This window comes from Oncorhynchus keta, chromosome 13, assembly GCF_023373465.1.
Source record: "Oncorhynchus keta strain PuntledgeMale-10-30-2019 chromosome 13, Oket_V2, whole genome shotgun sequence".
Classification (NCBI taxonomy): domain Eukaryota; kingdom Metazoa; phylum Chordata; class Actinopteri; order Salmoniformes; family Salmonidae; genus Oncorhynchus; species Oncorhynchus keta.
Window position 1 is genome coordinate 42,014,957 of NC_068433.1, and position 15,723 is coordinate 42,030,679.

Sequence of the window (15,723 nt, forward strand, 5' to 3'; positions counted from 1 at the left end):
AATAAATTGGACATATATTTTGATGAGCTTGGCATGGGTGTCCTCTTGTGGTTCAATAAGGGTGTCACAGCTGTGAGACCTTATTGCTGTGTTCCTGGTTTGAACAGGTGGTGGTGCTGTAGGACTTAGAATAAGGTACTGTGGAGATGCTATCTCCACTTTCGTTTCCTCTCCTGGCTCAAACATGATATTGTTTCCTGGTCATCTTTCTCACTATGATTTTTATTAGAGGCCTATCTGGAGCAATTTATAAAGGAGCATCATAGGGGCATTGCAGTTGACACGTCAGGATCTGGGCTAAAATATACCAGGGATCCCAATAGGAACCATATACAGTGCCTTCCGAAAGTATTCAGACCCCCTTGACTTTTTAATTAAAAAATGTTTCCCTCCTCCTAAATCTACACACAATACCCCATAATGATAAACAGGTTAATGAATGTTTTGCCCAAAAATATAAATTAAAAAATGAAATATCACATTTACATAAGTATTCAGACCCTTTACTCAGTACTTTGTTGATGCACCTTTGGCAGCGATTACTACAGCCTTGAGTCTTCTTGGGTATGACGCTACAAGGTTGGCACATCTGTATTTGGGGAGTTTCTCCCGTTCTTCTCTGAAGATACTCTCAAGTGCTATCAGGTTGGATGGGGAGTGTTGCTGCACAGCTATTTTCAGGTCTATCCAGAGATATTCGATCAGGTTCAAGTCCAGGCTCTGGCTGGGCCACTCAAGGACATTAACAGACTTGTCCAGAAGCAACTCCTGCATTGTCATGGCTGTGTGCTTAGGGTCTCTGTCCTGTTTGGAAGGTGAATCTTGTCCCCAGTCTGAGGTCCTGAGCGCTCTGGAGCAGGTTTCCATCAAGGATCTCTCTGTACTTTGCTCCGTTAATCTTTCCCTCGAACCTGACTAGTCTCCCAGGCCCTGCCGCTGAAAAACATCCCCACAGCATGATGCTGCCACCACCATGCCTCACTGTAGGGATGGTGTCATGTTTCCTCCAGATGTGACACATGGCATTCACACCAAAGAGTTTAAACTTGGTTTCATCAGAATCTTGTTTCTCATGGTCAGAGATTTTTTAGGTGCCTTTTGGCAAACTCCAAGCGGACTGTCATGTGCCTTTTACTGAGGAGTGGCTTCCGTCTGGCCGCTCTACCATAAAGGCCTGATTGGTGGAGTGCTCCAATCAAGTTGTAGAAACATCTGAAGGATGATCAATGGAAACAGGATGCACACGAGCTCAATGTTGAGTGTCATAGCAAAGGGTCTGAATACTTTTGTAAATACGTTTTTTATTTTTTAAATACATTTGCAAACATTTCTGAAAACATGTTTTTTGCTTTGTCATGGGGGTACTGTGTGTAGATTGCTGATGAATTGTTTTTGTTTAATCCATTTGAGTTTAATGCTGTAACATAACAAACTGTGGGAAAAGTAAAGGGGTCTGAATACTTTCCGAAGGCACTGTATAGGGACTATATATGGGGACATATCAGGGGTCCTTGGGTGGAAAGGATTGGAACCCCCTGGTGGAGAGGGATGGTATAAAACAAATGATCAGGCATATAGCTATCCTGCCGCGTTAGTTTATTAATAACCGTGATCACCAACGGTGAAGAAAAGGTTGTAAAAGCAACAGATGTCATCACCAACATAAATATCTCCAACATAAACATGGTCCTCCTTGTCTGTGGACCGGCCCAGCGTGACGAGCAGTATTCATACGGTACAGCAGAGGGAGAGATGTGCGGGTGAACGCTCGACGTCACAGCCATAGGCAGCAGAAGGATGGGCGAGAGTTGTGTGTACCTTGCCGCTGCTTCATGGCAATAGAGAGAGATGGCGTCCGCATCCCGATGAATAAGCAAAAAAAGAAGAGGAAAAGGGTGATGCTGGACCCTACTACGCCTAGATGGGAAACCGTTTCATTAAACACATCAGCTATGGAGGGATTCATCTCTCTTTCACAATAATTTCGCTCCGGGGATGTTAACGCCCTTTTCATGCGTTTTTAAACTCCTCGTCTGATTCCTTCCAACGGGGGTGTGGGGATTGTTGTCCGGTAGGCTACATCTGTTTTCTTCCTCCGCTTCTCTGCCCATCCGACGCAGGGGCGAGGAGAAGAGGAGAGAAGGAGAAGAGAGGGAGAGCGATGGCTGCTGGAGGAGGATGCGGGGAGACGGTGGAACATTGCCGGGCAGAGGTGGAGCGTTTGACCCGTGAGCTGGCGGAGGCGAACCGGGAGAAGGTCCGGGCTGCGGAGTGCGGTCTGGTGGTTCTGGAGGAGAACCAGACCCTGAAGCAGCAATATTCGGATCTAGAGGCCGAGCAAGAGGCGCTCCGACAGGAGCTGGAGCAGCTACAAGAGGTATCAACCACTTAAAACACTTAAATAACACCCTAAGTTAACCATAAACATTGGCCAATGTGATATAAGTTCAGTGCTTCCTGGAAATGTATTCGTTAACATGCATTTATTAGTTAGCCTCCAAATCCAACTTCCTTCTGCCCCCCAGGCGGGTAGGCTACATCTCTTCCAAGGAATGCGTGATGTCAGCAAGATTAGGGCAGGCCCCCCCTCCCGCCTCACCCGCAGAAGTTGGCACCAGTCAGACACCACACAGCGGGTCTGAGTCTGTCAGAGATACACAGGCCTCAGCAGAGAACTAGGAGGGGACGGAGAGGTCTTTGTTGTCCGAGCAGGGAGTAGCGTAGTAACTTGATGCTATGCGCAAATCTGACGCGCAGGTATGGGCTTTCCAAGGTGTGCTAATGATGCGCATTTTGGTGCAATGGAATATCATATGTTTGCTGTGGTAGGCTACTTTGTGTGTGTAGATGTATGTAAACCATGGTTGTTATTATGTGTCAAACAGCTTTTGCATGCCTCTTTTAACAGATTTGTAAAGAGATACTGAATTCTGCAATACACTTGAACGCCTATGGGGGGAAGTGTTATCCGTCTATTCAAAAAGTAGGTCTGTGGAACATTGTGTAAGTTATACAGTACTTAGTACCACCGTAGTACACAATTCCCTATCTGTCAGACTCACTAAGTGCTAAGTGGCACACCCACATTTGGGATATTCATGTCCTACTCTTAAGAGTCACACCTCTAAAATGTTTGGAGGAGGACAGTGCTCTTTCTCTCACTTTTCTCCCTGTCCTCAGTTCTCATATTATTATTAGTATTTTCTCTCTCTCTCACTCTCACTCTCACTCTCACTCTCACTCTCTCTCCACCGTGACCACCGTGTTCCCTCTGTGAGCTTTACTGGAAACAGTCCACCGTGACCACCGTGTTCCCTCTCTGAGCTTTACTGGAAACAGTCCGCCGTGACCACTGTGTTCCCTCTGTGAGCTTTACTGGAAACAGTCCACCGTGACCACCGTGTTCCCTCTCTGAGCTTTACTGGAAACAGTCCACCATGACCACCGTGTTCCCTCTCTGAGCTTTACTGGAAACAGTCCACCGTGACCACCGTGTTCCCTCTGTGAGCTTTACTGGAAACAGTCCACCGTGACCACCGTGTTCCCTCTCTGAGCTTTACTGGAAACAGTCCACCGTGACCACCGTGTTCCCTCTCTGAGCTTTACTGGAAACAGTCCACCATGACCACCGTGTTCCCTCTCTGAGCCTTACTGGAAACAGTCCACCGTGACCACCGTGTTCCCTCTCTGAGCTTTACTGGAAACAGTCCACCGTGACCACCGTGTTCCCTCTCTGAGCTTTACTGGAAACAGTCCACCGTGACCACCGTGTTCCCTCTCTGAGCTTTACTGGAAACAGTCCGCCGTGACCACCGTGTTCCCTCTCTGAGCCTTACTGGAAACAGTCCACGTGACCACCGTGTTCCCTCTCTGAGCCTTACTGGAAACAGTCCGCCGTGACCACCGTGTTCCCTCTCTGAGCTTTACTGGAAACAGTCCACCGTGACCACTGTGTTCCCTCTCTGAGCTTTACTGGAAACAGTCCACCGTGACCACCGTGTTCCCTCTGTGAGCTTTACTGGAAACAGTCCACCGTGACCACCGTGTTCCCTCTCTGAGCTTTACTGGAAACAGTCCACCGTGACCACCGTGTTCCCTCTCTGAGCTTTACTGGAAACAGTCCACCATGACCACCGTGTTCCCTCTCTGAGCCTTACTGGAAACAGTCCACGTGACCACCGTGTTCCCTCTCTGAGCTTTACTGGAAACAGTCCACCGTGACCACCGTGTTCCCTCTCTGAGCTTTACTGGAAACAGTCCACCGTGACCACCGTGTTCCCTCTCTGAGCTTTACTGGAAACAGTCCACCGTGACCACCGTGTTCCCTCTGTGAACTTTACTGGAAACAGTCCGCCGTGACCACCGTGTTCCCTCTCTGAGCTTTACTGGAAACAGTCCACCGTGACCACCGTGTTCCCTCTGTGAACTTTACTGGAAACAGTCCGCCGTGACCACCGTGTTCCCTCTCTGAGCTTTACTGGAAACAGTCCACCATGACCACCGTGTTCCCTCTGTGAACTTTACTGGAAACAGTCCACCGTGACCACTGTGTTCCCTCTCTGAGCTTTACTGGAAACAGTCCACCGTGACCACCGTGTTCCCTCTCTGAGCTTTACTGGAAACAGTCCACCATGACCACCGTGTTCCCTCTCTGAGCCTTACTGGAAACAGTCCACGTGACCACCGTGTTCCCTCTCTGAGCTTTACTGGAAACAGTCCGCCGTGACCACCGTGTTCCCTCTCTGAGCTTTACTGGAAACAGTCCACCGTGACCACCGTGTTCCCTCTCTGAGCTTTACTGGAAACAGTCCACCGTGACCACCGTGTTCCCTCTCTGAGCCTTACTGGAAACAGTCCGCCGTGACCACCGTGTTCCCTCTCTGAGCTTTACTGGAAACAGTCCACCGTGACCACCGTGTTCCCTCTCTGAGCCTTACTGGAAACAGTCCACCATGACCACCGTGTTCCCTCTCTGAGCTTTACTGGAAACAGTCCACCGTGACCAGCGTGTTCCCTCTCTGAGCTTTACTGGAAACAGTCCGCCGTGACCACCGTGTTCCCTCTCTGAGCTTTACTGGAAACAGTCCACCGTGACCACCGTGTTCCCTCTCTGAGCCTTACTGGAAACAGTCCACCATGACCACCGTGTTCCCTCTCTGAGCCTTACTGGAAACAGTCCACCGTGACCACCGTGTTCCCTCTGTGAGCTTTACTGGAAACAGTCCACCGTGACCACCGTGTTCCCTCTCTGAGCTTTACTGGAAACAGTCCACCGTGACCACTGTGTTCCCTCTCTGAGCTTTACTGGAAACAGTCCACCGTGACCACCGTGTTCCCTCTCTGAGCTTTACTGGAAACAGTCCACCGTGACCACCGTGTTCCCTCTGTGAGCTTTACTGGAAACAGTCCACCGTGACCACCGTGTTCCCTCTCTGAGCTTTACTGGAAACAGTCCACCGTGACCACCGTGTTCCCTCTCTGAGCTTTACTGGAAACAGTCCACCATGACCACCGTGTTCCCTCTCTGAGCCTTACTGGAAACAGTCCACGTGACCACCGTGTTCCCTCTCTGAGCTTTACTGGAAACAGTCCGCCGTGACCACCGTGTTCCCTCTCTGAGCTTTACTGGAAACAGTCCACCGTGACCACCGTGTTCCCTCTCTGAGCCTTACTGGAAACAGTCCACCGTGACCACCGTGTTCCCTCTCTGAGCCTTACTGGAAACAGTCCACCGTGACCAGCGTGTTCCCTCTCTGAGCTTTACTGGAAACAGTCCGCCGTGACCACCGTGTTCCCTCTCTGAGCTTTACTGGAAACAGTCCACCGTGACCACCGTGTTCCCTCTCTGAGCCTTACTGGAAACAGTCCACCTTGACCACCGTGTTCCCTCTCTGAGCCTTACTGGAAACAGTCCACCGTGACCACCGTGTTCCCTCTCTGAGCTTTACTGGAAACAGTCCACCGTGACCACCGTGTTCCCTCTCTGAGCTTTACTGGAAACAGTCCACCGTGACCACCGTGTTCCCTCTCTGAGCTTTACTGGAAACAGTCCACCGTGACCACCGTGTTCCCTCTCTGAGCTTTACTGGAAACAGTCCACCGTGACCACCGTGTTCCCTCTCTGAGCCTTACTGGAAACAGTCCACCCTGACCACCGTGTTCCCTCTCTGAGCCTTACTGGAAACAGTCCACCGTGACCACCGTGTTCCCTCTCTGAGCTTTACTGGAAACAGTCCACCGTGACCACCGTGTTCCCTCTCTGAGCTTTACTGGAAACAGTCCACCGTGACCACCGTGTTCCCTCTCTGAGCTTTACTGGAAACAGTCCACCGTGACCACCGTGTTCCCTCTCTGAGCTTTACTGGAAACAGTCCACCTTGACCACCGTGTTCCCTCTCTGAGCTTTACTGGAAACAGTCCACCGTGACCACCGTGTTCCCTCTGTGAGCTTTACTGGAAACAGTCCACCGTGACCACCGTGTTCCCTCTCTGAGCTTTACTGGAAACAGTCCACCGTGACCACCGTGTTCCCTCTCTGAGCCTTACTGGAAACAGTCCACCGTGACCACCGTGTTCCCTCTCTGAGCTTTACTGGAAACAGTCCACCATGACCACCGTGTTCCCTCTCTGAGCTTTACTGGAAACAGTCCACCGTGACCACCGTGTTCCCTCTCTGAGCTTTACTGGAAACAGTCCACCATGACCACCGTGTTCCCTCTCTGAGCTTTACTGGAAACAGTCCACCGTGACCACTGTGTTCCCTCTCTGAGCTTTACTGGAAACAGTCCACCGTGACCACCGTGTTCCCTCTCTGAGCTTTACTGGAAACAGTCCACCGTGACCACCGTGTTCCCTCTCTGAGCTTTACTGGAAACAGTCCACCGTGACCACCGTGTTCCCTCTCTGAGCTTTACTGGAAACAGTCCACCATGACCACCGTGTTCCCTCTCTGAGCTTTACTGGAAACAGTCCACCATGACCACCGTGTTCCCTCTCTGAGCCTTACTGGAAACAGTCCACGTGACCACCGTGTTCCCTCTCTGAGCTTTACTGGAAACAGTCCACCGTGACCACCGTGTTCCCTCTCTGAGCTTTACTGGAAACAGTCCACCATGACCACCGTGTTCCCTCTCTGAGCTTTACTGGAAACAGTCCACCATGACCACCGTGTTCCCTCTCTGAGCCTTACTGGAAACAGTCCACCGTGACCACCGTGTTCCCTCTCTGAGCTTTACTGGAAACAGTCCACCATGACCACCGTGTTCCCTCTCTGAGCCTTACTGGAAACAGTCCACCATGACCACCGTGTTCCCTCTCTGAGCTTTACTGGAAACAGTCCACCATGACCACCGTGTTCCCTCTCTGAGCCTTACTGGAAACAGTCCACTATGACCACCGTGTTCCCTCTCTGAGCTTTACTGGAAACAGTCCACCGTGACCACCGTGTTCCCTCTCTGAGCTTTACTGGAAACAGTCCACCGTGACCACCGTGTTCCCTCTCTGAGCTTTACTGGAAACAGTCCACCATGACCACCGTGTTCCCTCTCTGAGCTTTACTGGAAACAGTCCACCGTGACCACCGTGTTCCCTCTCTGAGCTTTACTGGAAACAGTCCACCGTGACCACCGTGTTCCCTCTCTGAGCTTTACTGGAAACAGTCCACCTTGACCACCGTGTTCCCTCTCTGAGCCTTACTGGAAACAGTCCACCGTTACCACCGTGTTCCCTCTCTGAGCTTTACTGGAAACAGTCCACCTTGACCACCGTGTTCCCTCTCTGAGCCTTACTGGAAACAGTCCACCGTGACCACCGTGTTCCCTCTCTGAGCTTTACTGGAAACAGTCCACCTTGACCACCGTGTTCCCTCTCTGAGCTTTACTGGAAACAGTCCACCATGACTTTACTGGATGAAAGGACCAAAGAGAGACTCTGTCATAAATGATTCATCATAGCATGCTTTGCTTTAATCGTGGTAGTGTTGTGCTAGACTGTCAGAGTTATTTAACGGGAATGTACAAGCCTGATTGGTAATTATCAACTCAATTACCTCACAAGGTCTTCTCAGTGTACAGGTAGCAGGAGTCAGTGTATCTAAGCACTATTGGGTCTGCAAACCTTTCATCACAAATTGCTATCAGCAGGTTTGATGAAAGGATGCTCATGAAAAAGCAAAGGAAAAAGATCACTTTTGGTGGTGGTCGTGGTACATAATGAGTCACAGATTGATTTGTTAATCAATGGAATGGACATTTCTAATGACAAAGGTTCAATTGATCAAATTACCATATGTAATAACACATTTGTGATGTATAATTTCTTTCTTCAAGAGAATGTCCAGGTGCCAAGTGGTTATGCTAGATATTTCCCTTAGCCAAAATGAAGCCTGCATTTAAACCACCATTTTCTAATTCAGACATTAACCTACAATGACATAGTCTGTCTTCTGCTCTTCTGATTCTAAAACATTAGGTAATTGAGTCCTGGTATAATGTAATCTAATAGCCATTGGTTAACAGCAGGATATGACCCAGAAGGACCAGCCTTGGCAATAAAGATCTACTGACTACTTAATGTTAATCAGCTTGCTCCACAGTAGCCCATTAGATTGGTTTTGAAGGGAGGTATATTTAGGCTCCACTCATGTTATTTATTTGCTTTGGGAACATAACGTACACTCACTCCATCCAGGAATTGGAGCATTCATTTGTTCATTGCAAGTGGTTTTCAAAGAGTAGGTTATAGTACTATGTAATACAGCGAGCTCCAGAAGTATTGGGACAGTGACAATTCTTTTGTTTTGGCTCTGTATTCCAGCACTTTGAAATGATACAATTACTATGAGGTTAAAGTGTAGACTGTCAGCTTTCATTTTAGATTATTTTGTGTTCAGTAGAAATGAATGGGAAATTATGTTTTGTGTCATGTTGGAGTCACTTTTATTGTAAATAAGAATCATTCATGTGGATGCTACCCAGTGATGACCCATTATTCAGGGCAGAGCCCCACCTGTTTTGGGCCAACACTTTTAGGTAAAAGAAAAGTGTTGGGGGGCTTACCTGTTTTGCTTATTATTTTGGCATTAATATGTGTCAAATATCAGTTTGCAAACAATGTAAAAACAAATAAAAATGTCATTGAGTTAATAAAGCCGCATACAAACGTGTTCTCATTTTTGCTTTCTTGAGGAAGGCAGCTCCAAAATGCAGGTGTTTCAGCCAAGCTCAGTGCTTCCTGTGGTGATGGGGCTAGCCAGCAGAAAAATACAGAGTGTTGCGCCTGATTGGCTCAGTTTTCTGTCATGATTGGCTCAGTTTTCTGTCACCCATGGGACATTACGTCATCCCCAATTCACAGTTAGAGCTCGAAAATTTTTGCCCCTTGGGTTCTGCCATAGAGTTAATATTGGAAGTGCCCGTCCAAGAAGGCTCAAGGTCATTGGTTACAGATAGAATGACATCATATCACATTATATCTACAGTAGCTTTGATTGGACTGATCATGTCAACATCACACTTCCAAAGTCTTAGCAAGCAGTCATCACCATGAATCAAGTGACAATCAAATCTTTTTCAGTCCTTGTCATAATGAAGAGAAATTAGAGATAAAACTTCTCGGTGCTGATCGGCCATTGGACATAAACATTACACAACAAGTTGGAAATCGCAAATTCAACAATGAGGGGTTTGGCTAACTTTGAGTTCAAGACAACTGGGAACTTGGGAAAAACAACGAGTTACGGCTGGGATAATACGTTTTGAACAGTCATTCAACTCGGAATTGTAAGTTCAGCATCTTTCTCTTTGATGACAAAATTTGCCCACTTTCCTGTTGAATCAAAATCAAATCAAATTTATTTGTCACATACACATGGTTAGCAGATGTTAATGCGAGTGTAGCGAAATGCTTGTGCTTCTAGTTCTGACAATGCAGTAATAACCAACGAGTAATCTAACCTAACAATTCCAAAACTACTACCTTATACACACAAGTATAAAGGGATAAAGAATATGTACAGTGCCTTGCGAAAGTATTCGGCCCCCTTGAACTTTGCAACCTTTTGCCATATTTCAGGCTTCAAACATAAAGATATAAAACTGTATTTTTTTGTGAAGAATCAACAACAAGTGGGACACAAACATGAAGTGGAACGACATTTATTGGATATTTCAAACTCCAAAACTGAAAAATTGGGCGTGCAAAATTATTCAGCCTCCTTAAGTTAATACTTTGTAGCGCCACCTTTTGCTGCGATTACAGCTGTAAGTTGCTTGGGGTATGTCTCTATCAGTTTTGCACATCGAGAGACTGACATTTTTTCCCATTCCTCCTTGCAAAACAGCTCGAGCTCAGTGAGGTTGGATGGAGAGCATTTGTGAACAGCAGTTTTCAGTTCTTTCCACAGATTCTCGATTGGATTCAGGTCTGGACTTTGACTTGGCCATTCTAACACCTGGATATGTTTATTTTTGAACCATTCCATTGTAGATTCTGCTTTATGTTTTGGATCATTGTCTTGTTGGAAGACAAATCTCCGTCCCAGTCTCAGGTCTTTTGCAGACTCCATCAGGTTTTCTTCCAGAATGGTCCTGTATTTGGCTCCATCCATCTTCCCATCAATTTTAACCATCTTCCCTGTCCCTGCTGAAGAAAAGCAGGCCCAAACCATGATGCTGCCACCACCATGTTTGACAGTGGGGATGGTGTGGCTTGTGGCAAACTTTAAACGACACTTTTTATGGATATCTTTAAGAAATGGCTTTCTTCTTGCCACTCTTCCATAAAGGCCAGATTTGTGCAATATACGACTGATTGTTGTGCTATGGACAGAGTCTCCCACCTCAGCTGTATATCTCTGCAGTTCATCCAGAGTGATCATGGGCCTCTTGGCTGCATCTCTGATCAGTCTTCTCCTTGTATGAGCTGAAAGTTTACATTTACATTTAAGTCATTTAGCAGACGCTCTTATCCAGAGCGACTTACAAATTGGTGCATTCACCTTATGACATCCAGTGGAACAGCCACTTTACAATAGTGCATCTAAATCTTTTAAGGGGGGGGGGGTGAGAAGAATTACTTTATCCTATCCTAGGTATTCCTTAAAGAGGTGGGGTTTCAGGTGTCTCCGGAAGGTGGTGATTGACTCCGCTGTCCTGGCGTCGTGAGGGAGTTTGTTCCACCATTGGGGGCCAGAGCAGCGAACAGTTTTGACTGGGCTGAGCGGGAACTGTACTTCCTCAGTGGTAGGGAGGCGAGCAGGCCAGAGGTGGATGAACGCAGTGCCCTTGTTTGGGTGTAGGGCCTGATCAGAGCCTGGAGGTACTGAGGTGCCGTTCCCCTCACAGCTCCGTAGGCAAGCACCATGATCTTGTAGCGGATGCGAGCTTCAACTGGAAGCCAGTGGAGAGAGCGGAGGAGCGGGGTGACGTGAGAGAACTTGGGAAGGTTGAACACCAGACGGGCTGCGGCGTTCTGGATGAGTTGTAGGGGTTTAATGGCACAGGCAGGGAGCCCAGCCAACAGCGAGTTGCAGTAATCCAGACGGGAGATGACAAGTGCCTGGATTAGGACCTGCGCCGCTTCCTGTGTGAGGCAGGGTCGTACTCTGCGGATGTTGTAGAGCATGAACCTACAGGAACGGGCCACCGCCTTGATGTTAGTTGAGAACGACAGGGTGTTGTCCAGGATCACGCCAAGGTTCTTAGCGCTCTGGGAGGAGGACACAATGGAGTTGTCAACCGTGATGGCGAGATCATGGAACGGGCAGTCCTTCCCCGGGAGGAAGAGCAGCTCCGTCTTGCCGAGGTTCAGCTTGAGGTGGTGATCCGTCATCCACACTGATATGTCTGCCAGACATGCAGAGATGCGATTCGCCACCTGGTCATCAGAAGGGGGAAAGGAGAAGATTAATTGTGTGTCGTCTGCATAGCAATGATAGGAGAGACCATGTGAGGTTATGACAGAGCCAAGTGACTTGGTGTATAGCGAGAATAGGAGAGGGCCTAGAACAGAGCCCTGGGGACACCAGTGGTGAGAGTGCGTGGTGAGGAGACAGATTCTCGCCACGCCACCTGGTAGGAGCGACCTGTCAGGTAGGACGCAATCCAAGCGTGGGCCGCGCCGGAGATGCCCAACTCGGAGAGGGTGGAGAGGAGGACCTGATGGTTCACAGTATCGAAGGCAGCCGATAGGTCTAGAAGGATGAGAGCAGAGGAGAGAGAGTTAGCTTTAGCAGTGCGGAGCGCCTCCGTGATACAGAGAAGAGCAGTCTCAGTTGAATGACTAGTCTTGAAACCTGACTGATTTGGATCAAGAAGGTCATTCTGAGAGAGATAGCGGGAGAGCTGGACAAGGACGGCACGTTCAAGAGTTTTGGAGAGAAAAGAAAGAAGGGATACTGGTCTGTAGTTGATGACATCGGAGGGATCGAGTGTAGGTTTTTTCAGAAGGGGTGCAACTCTCGCTCTCTTGAAGACGGAAGGGACGCGTAGCCAGCGGTCAGGGATGAGTTGATGAGCGAGGTGAGGTAAGGGAGAAGGTCTCCGGAAATGGTCTGGAGAAGAGAGGAGGGGATAGGGTCAAGCGGGCAGGTTGTTGGGCGGCCGGCCGTCACAAGACGCGAGATTTCATCTGGAGAGAGAGGGGAGAAAGAGGTCAGAGCACAGGGTAGGGCAGTGTGAGCAGAACCAGCGGTGTCGTTTGACTTAGCAAACGAGGATCGGATGTCGTCGACCTTCTTTTCAAAATGGTTGACGAAGTCATCTGCAGAGAGGGAGGAGGGGGGAGGGGGAGGAGGATTCAGGAGGGAGGAGAAGGTGGCATTGAGCTTCCTAGGGTTAGAGGCAGATGCTTGGAATTTAGAGTGGTAGAAAGTGGCTTTAGCAGCAGAGACAGAGGAGGAAAATGTAGAGAGGAGGGAGTGAAAGGATGCCAGATCCGCAGGGAGGCGAGTTTTCCTCCATTTCCGCTCGGCTGCCCGGAGCCCTGTTCTGTGAGCTCGCAATGAGTCGTCTAGCCACGGAGCGGGAGGGGAGGACCGAGCCGGCCTGGAGGATAGGGGACATAGAGAGTCAAAGGATGCAGAAAGGGAGGAGAGGAGGGTTGAGGAGGCAGAATCAGGAGATAGGTTGGAGAAGGTTTGAGCAGAGGGAAGAGATGATAGGATGGAAGAGGAGAGAGTAGCGGGGGAGAGAGAGCGAAGGTTGGGACGGCGCGATACCATCCGAGTAGGGGCAGTGTGGGAAGTGTTGGATGAGAGCGAGAGGGAAAAGGATACAAGGTAGTGGTCGGATACTTGGAGGGGAGTTGCAATGAGGTTAGTGGAAGAACAGCATCTAGTAAAGATGAGGTCGAGCGTATTGCCTGCCTTGTGAGTAGGGGGAGGTGAGAGGGTGAGGTCAAAAGAGGAGAGGAGTGGAAAGAAGGAGGCAGAGAGGAATGAGTCAAAGGTAGACGTGGGGAGGTTAAAGTCGCCCAGAACTGTGAGAGGTGAGCCGTCCTCAGGAAAGGAGCTTATCAAGGCATCAAGCTCATTGATGAACTCTCCGAGGGGACCTGGAGGGCGATAAATGATAAGGATGTTAAGCTTGAAAGGGCTGGTAACTGTGACAGCATGGAATTCAAAGGAGGCGATAGACAGATGGGTAAGGAGAGAAAGAGAGAATGACCACTTGGGAGAGATGAGGATCCCGGTGCCACCACCCCGCTGACCAGAAGCTCTCGGGGTGTGCGAGAACACGTGGGCAGACGAAGAGAGAGCAGTAGGAGTAGCAGTGTTATCTGTGGTGATCCATGTTTCCAAGTTTAGAGGGACGGCCAGGTCTTGGTAGATTTGCAGTGGTCTGATACTCCTTCCATTTCAATATTATCGCTTGCACAGTGCTCCTTGGGATGTTTTAAGCTTGGGAAATATTTTTGTATTCAAATCCGGCTTTAAACTTCTTCACAACAGTATCTCGGACCTGCCTGGTGTGTTCCTTTTAACGGACCTCTGAGACTATCACAGTGCAGGTGCATTTATACGGAGACTTGATTACACACAGGTGGATTGTATTTATCATCATTAGACATTTAGGTCAACATTGGATCATTCAGAGATCCTCACTGAACTTCTGAGAGAGTTTGCTGCACTGAAAGTAAAGGGGCTGAATAATTTTGCACGCCCAATTCTTCAGTTTTTGATTTGTTAAAAAAGTTTGAAATATCCAATAAATGTCGTTCCACTTCATGATTGTGTCCCACTTGTTGTTGATTCTTCATAAAAAAATACAGTTTTATATCCTTATGTTTGAAGCCTGAAATGTGGCAAAAGGTCGCAAAGTTCAAGGGGGCCGAATACTTTCGCAAGGCACTGTACATAAAGACGTGAATGAGTGATGGTACAAAACGGCATAGGCAAGATGCAGTAGATGGTATCGAGTACATATGAGATAAGTAATGTAGGGTATGTAAACAAAGTGTCATAGATAAAGTGGCTAGTGATACATGTATTACATAAAGATGCAGTAGATGATATAGAGTACAGTATATACACATGCATATGAGATGAGTAATGTAGGGTATGTAAACATTATATTAAGTAGAATTGTTTAAAGTGGCTAGGGATATATTTTACATCAATTTCCATCAATTTCCATTATTAAAGTGGCTGTAGTTGAGTCAGTATGTTGGCAGCAGCCACTCAATGTTAGTGGTGGCTGTTTAACAGTCTGATGGCCTTGAGATAGAAGCTGTTTTTCAGTCTCTCAGTCCCTGCTTCGATGCACCTGTACTGACCTCGCCTTCTGGATGATAGCAGGGTGAACAGGCAGTAGCTCGGGTGGTTGTTGTCATTGATGATCTCTATGGCCTTCCTGTGACATCGGGTGGTCACAACGTGAGTCCAAAAATGTGTTGCGCTGCGTCATACATTTTATAGGATGCCAGAGAGATATGTATACTGTAGCTAAAGTAATACTAAGTGTATGCTGTGTAGTATGCTGTTAGTAGCCCATGTACCTCACCTTAATAATTTGGTTTATTTTCACCAACGCGGTAAACACATTGTTCGTGGCCGGTGTCTGCTTGTTTGCCTGTAACCTGTTTGTAGAGAAATGTAATCATCGAACATTGTAAGAGCTTTCATTGTCTGTTTATATGTAAGAATGGCCCATGTTCTGAATTCTGTCGCTGTACATTTCAAAAGTGCCGAACAAATAGTTATATTGACTACATCCGTCCTAGCTTGCTCGTTGATGTCTTATTCAAACTGATGGATTGCCTCTTGTCTGCTCGTCGTCCCCTTATGCCATAGTTTGTACATCTCAATTGTCAGTAGAAACCACATTTGTTTAAGCAGGTCAGCTATATCGGTTATGTTTTTTGTAAAGGCAGTAAACGAGGCTGAATGAACTGTTTCGTTGCCAGGCAGGGCTCCGCTGATTGCCAGATGTAGCAGTGGTAAGGTGTTGGGACTGCTGTTGGGACTCTGCTATTGGGACAGCTTTATGTAGGCCCTAACAGTTTGTGGGCACCGTTTGTCACCGTTATAGTGCAGTTCGTGTATTGTTTAGTGTTGTGTTGTTGCTTTGCTGGCAGGCATCCCACATTCCTTTTTGTTTGCCCCACCAAGATTTACATGCTAAAATCGCCACTGATGCTACCATGATTACAGATAGTCCTGAATGAATCATGAATAATGATGAGTGAGAAAGTTAAAGACGCACAAATGTCATACCCCCAAGACAT

General features: G+C 48.0%; 1 protein-coding gene and 1 long non-coding RNA gene across 12 annotated transcripts in view; one reads left to right on the plus strand and one right to left on the minus strand.

Moving 5' to 3' along the window:
* The first annotated feature begins 1,354 nt into the window (after positions 1–1,354).
* The window catches only part of LOC118392360 (protein bicaudal D homolog 1-like), a 43,799-nt gene continuing 29,430 nt past the window's right edge, over positions 1,355–15,723 (plus strand). For all 3 annotated transcript variants that reach the window (XM_052460183.1, XM_052460184.1, XM_052460182.1), the window contains exon 1: positions 1,355–2,377. In XM_052460183.1, coding sequence (XP_052316143.1) covers positions 2,162–2,377 — 216 coding nt within the window. In that variant the 5' untranslated portion in view covers positions 1,355–2,161. The remainder of the gene's footprint in view (positions 2,378–15,723) is intronic.
* Positions 2,531–9,145, minus strand: LOC127906797 (uncharacterized). Of its 9 annotated transcripts, none has more exons than XR_008062873.1 (5): positions 7,848–9,145; positions 7,434–7,663; positions 5,917–6,376; positions 4,520–5,870; positions 2,531–4,152 (listed from the first exon to the last, which is right to left on the minus strand). It is a non-coding gene; the product is annotated as an uncharacterized LOC127906797 (long non-coding RNA). The 9 variants fall into 9 exon arrangements; XR_008062869.1 differs by having other exon boundaries at positions 7,802–9,145; XR_008062868.1 differs by having other exon boundaries at positions 7,434–7,755; positions 7,802–9,145.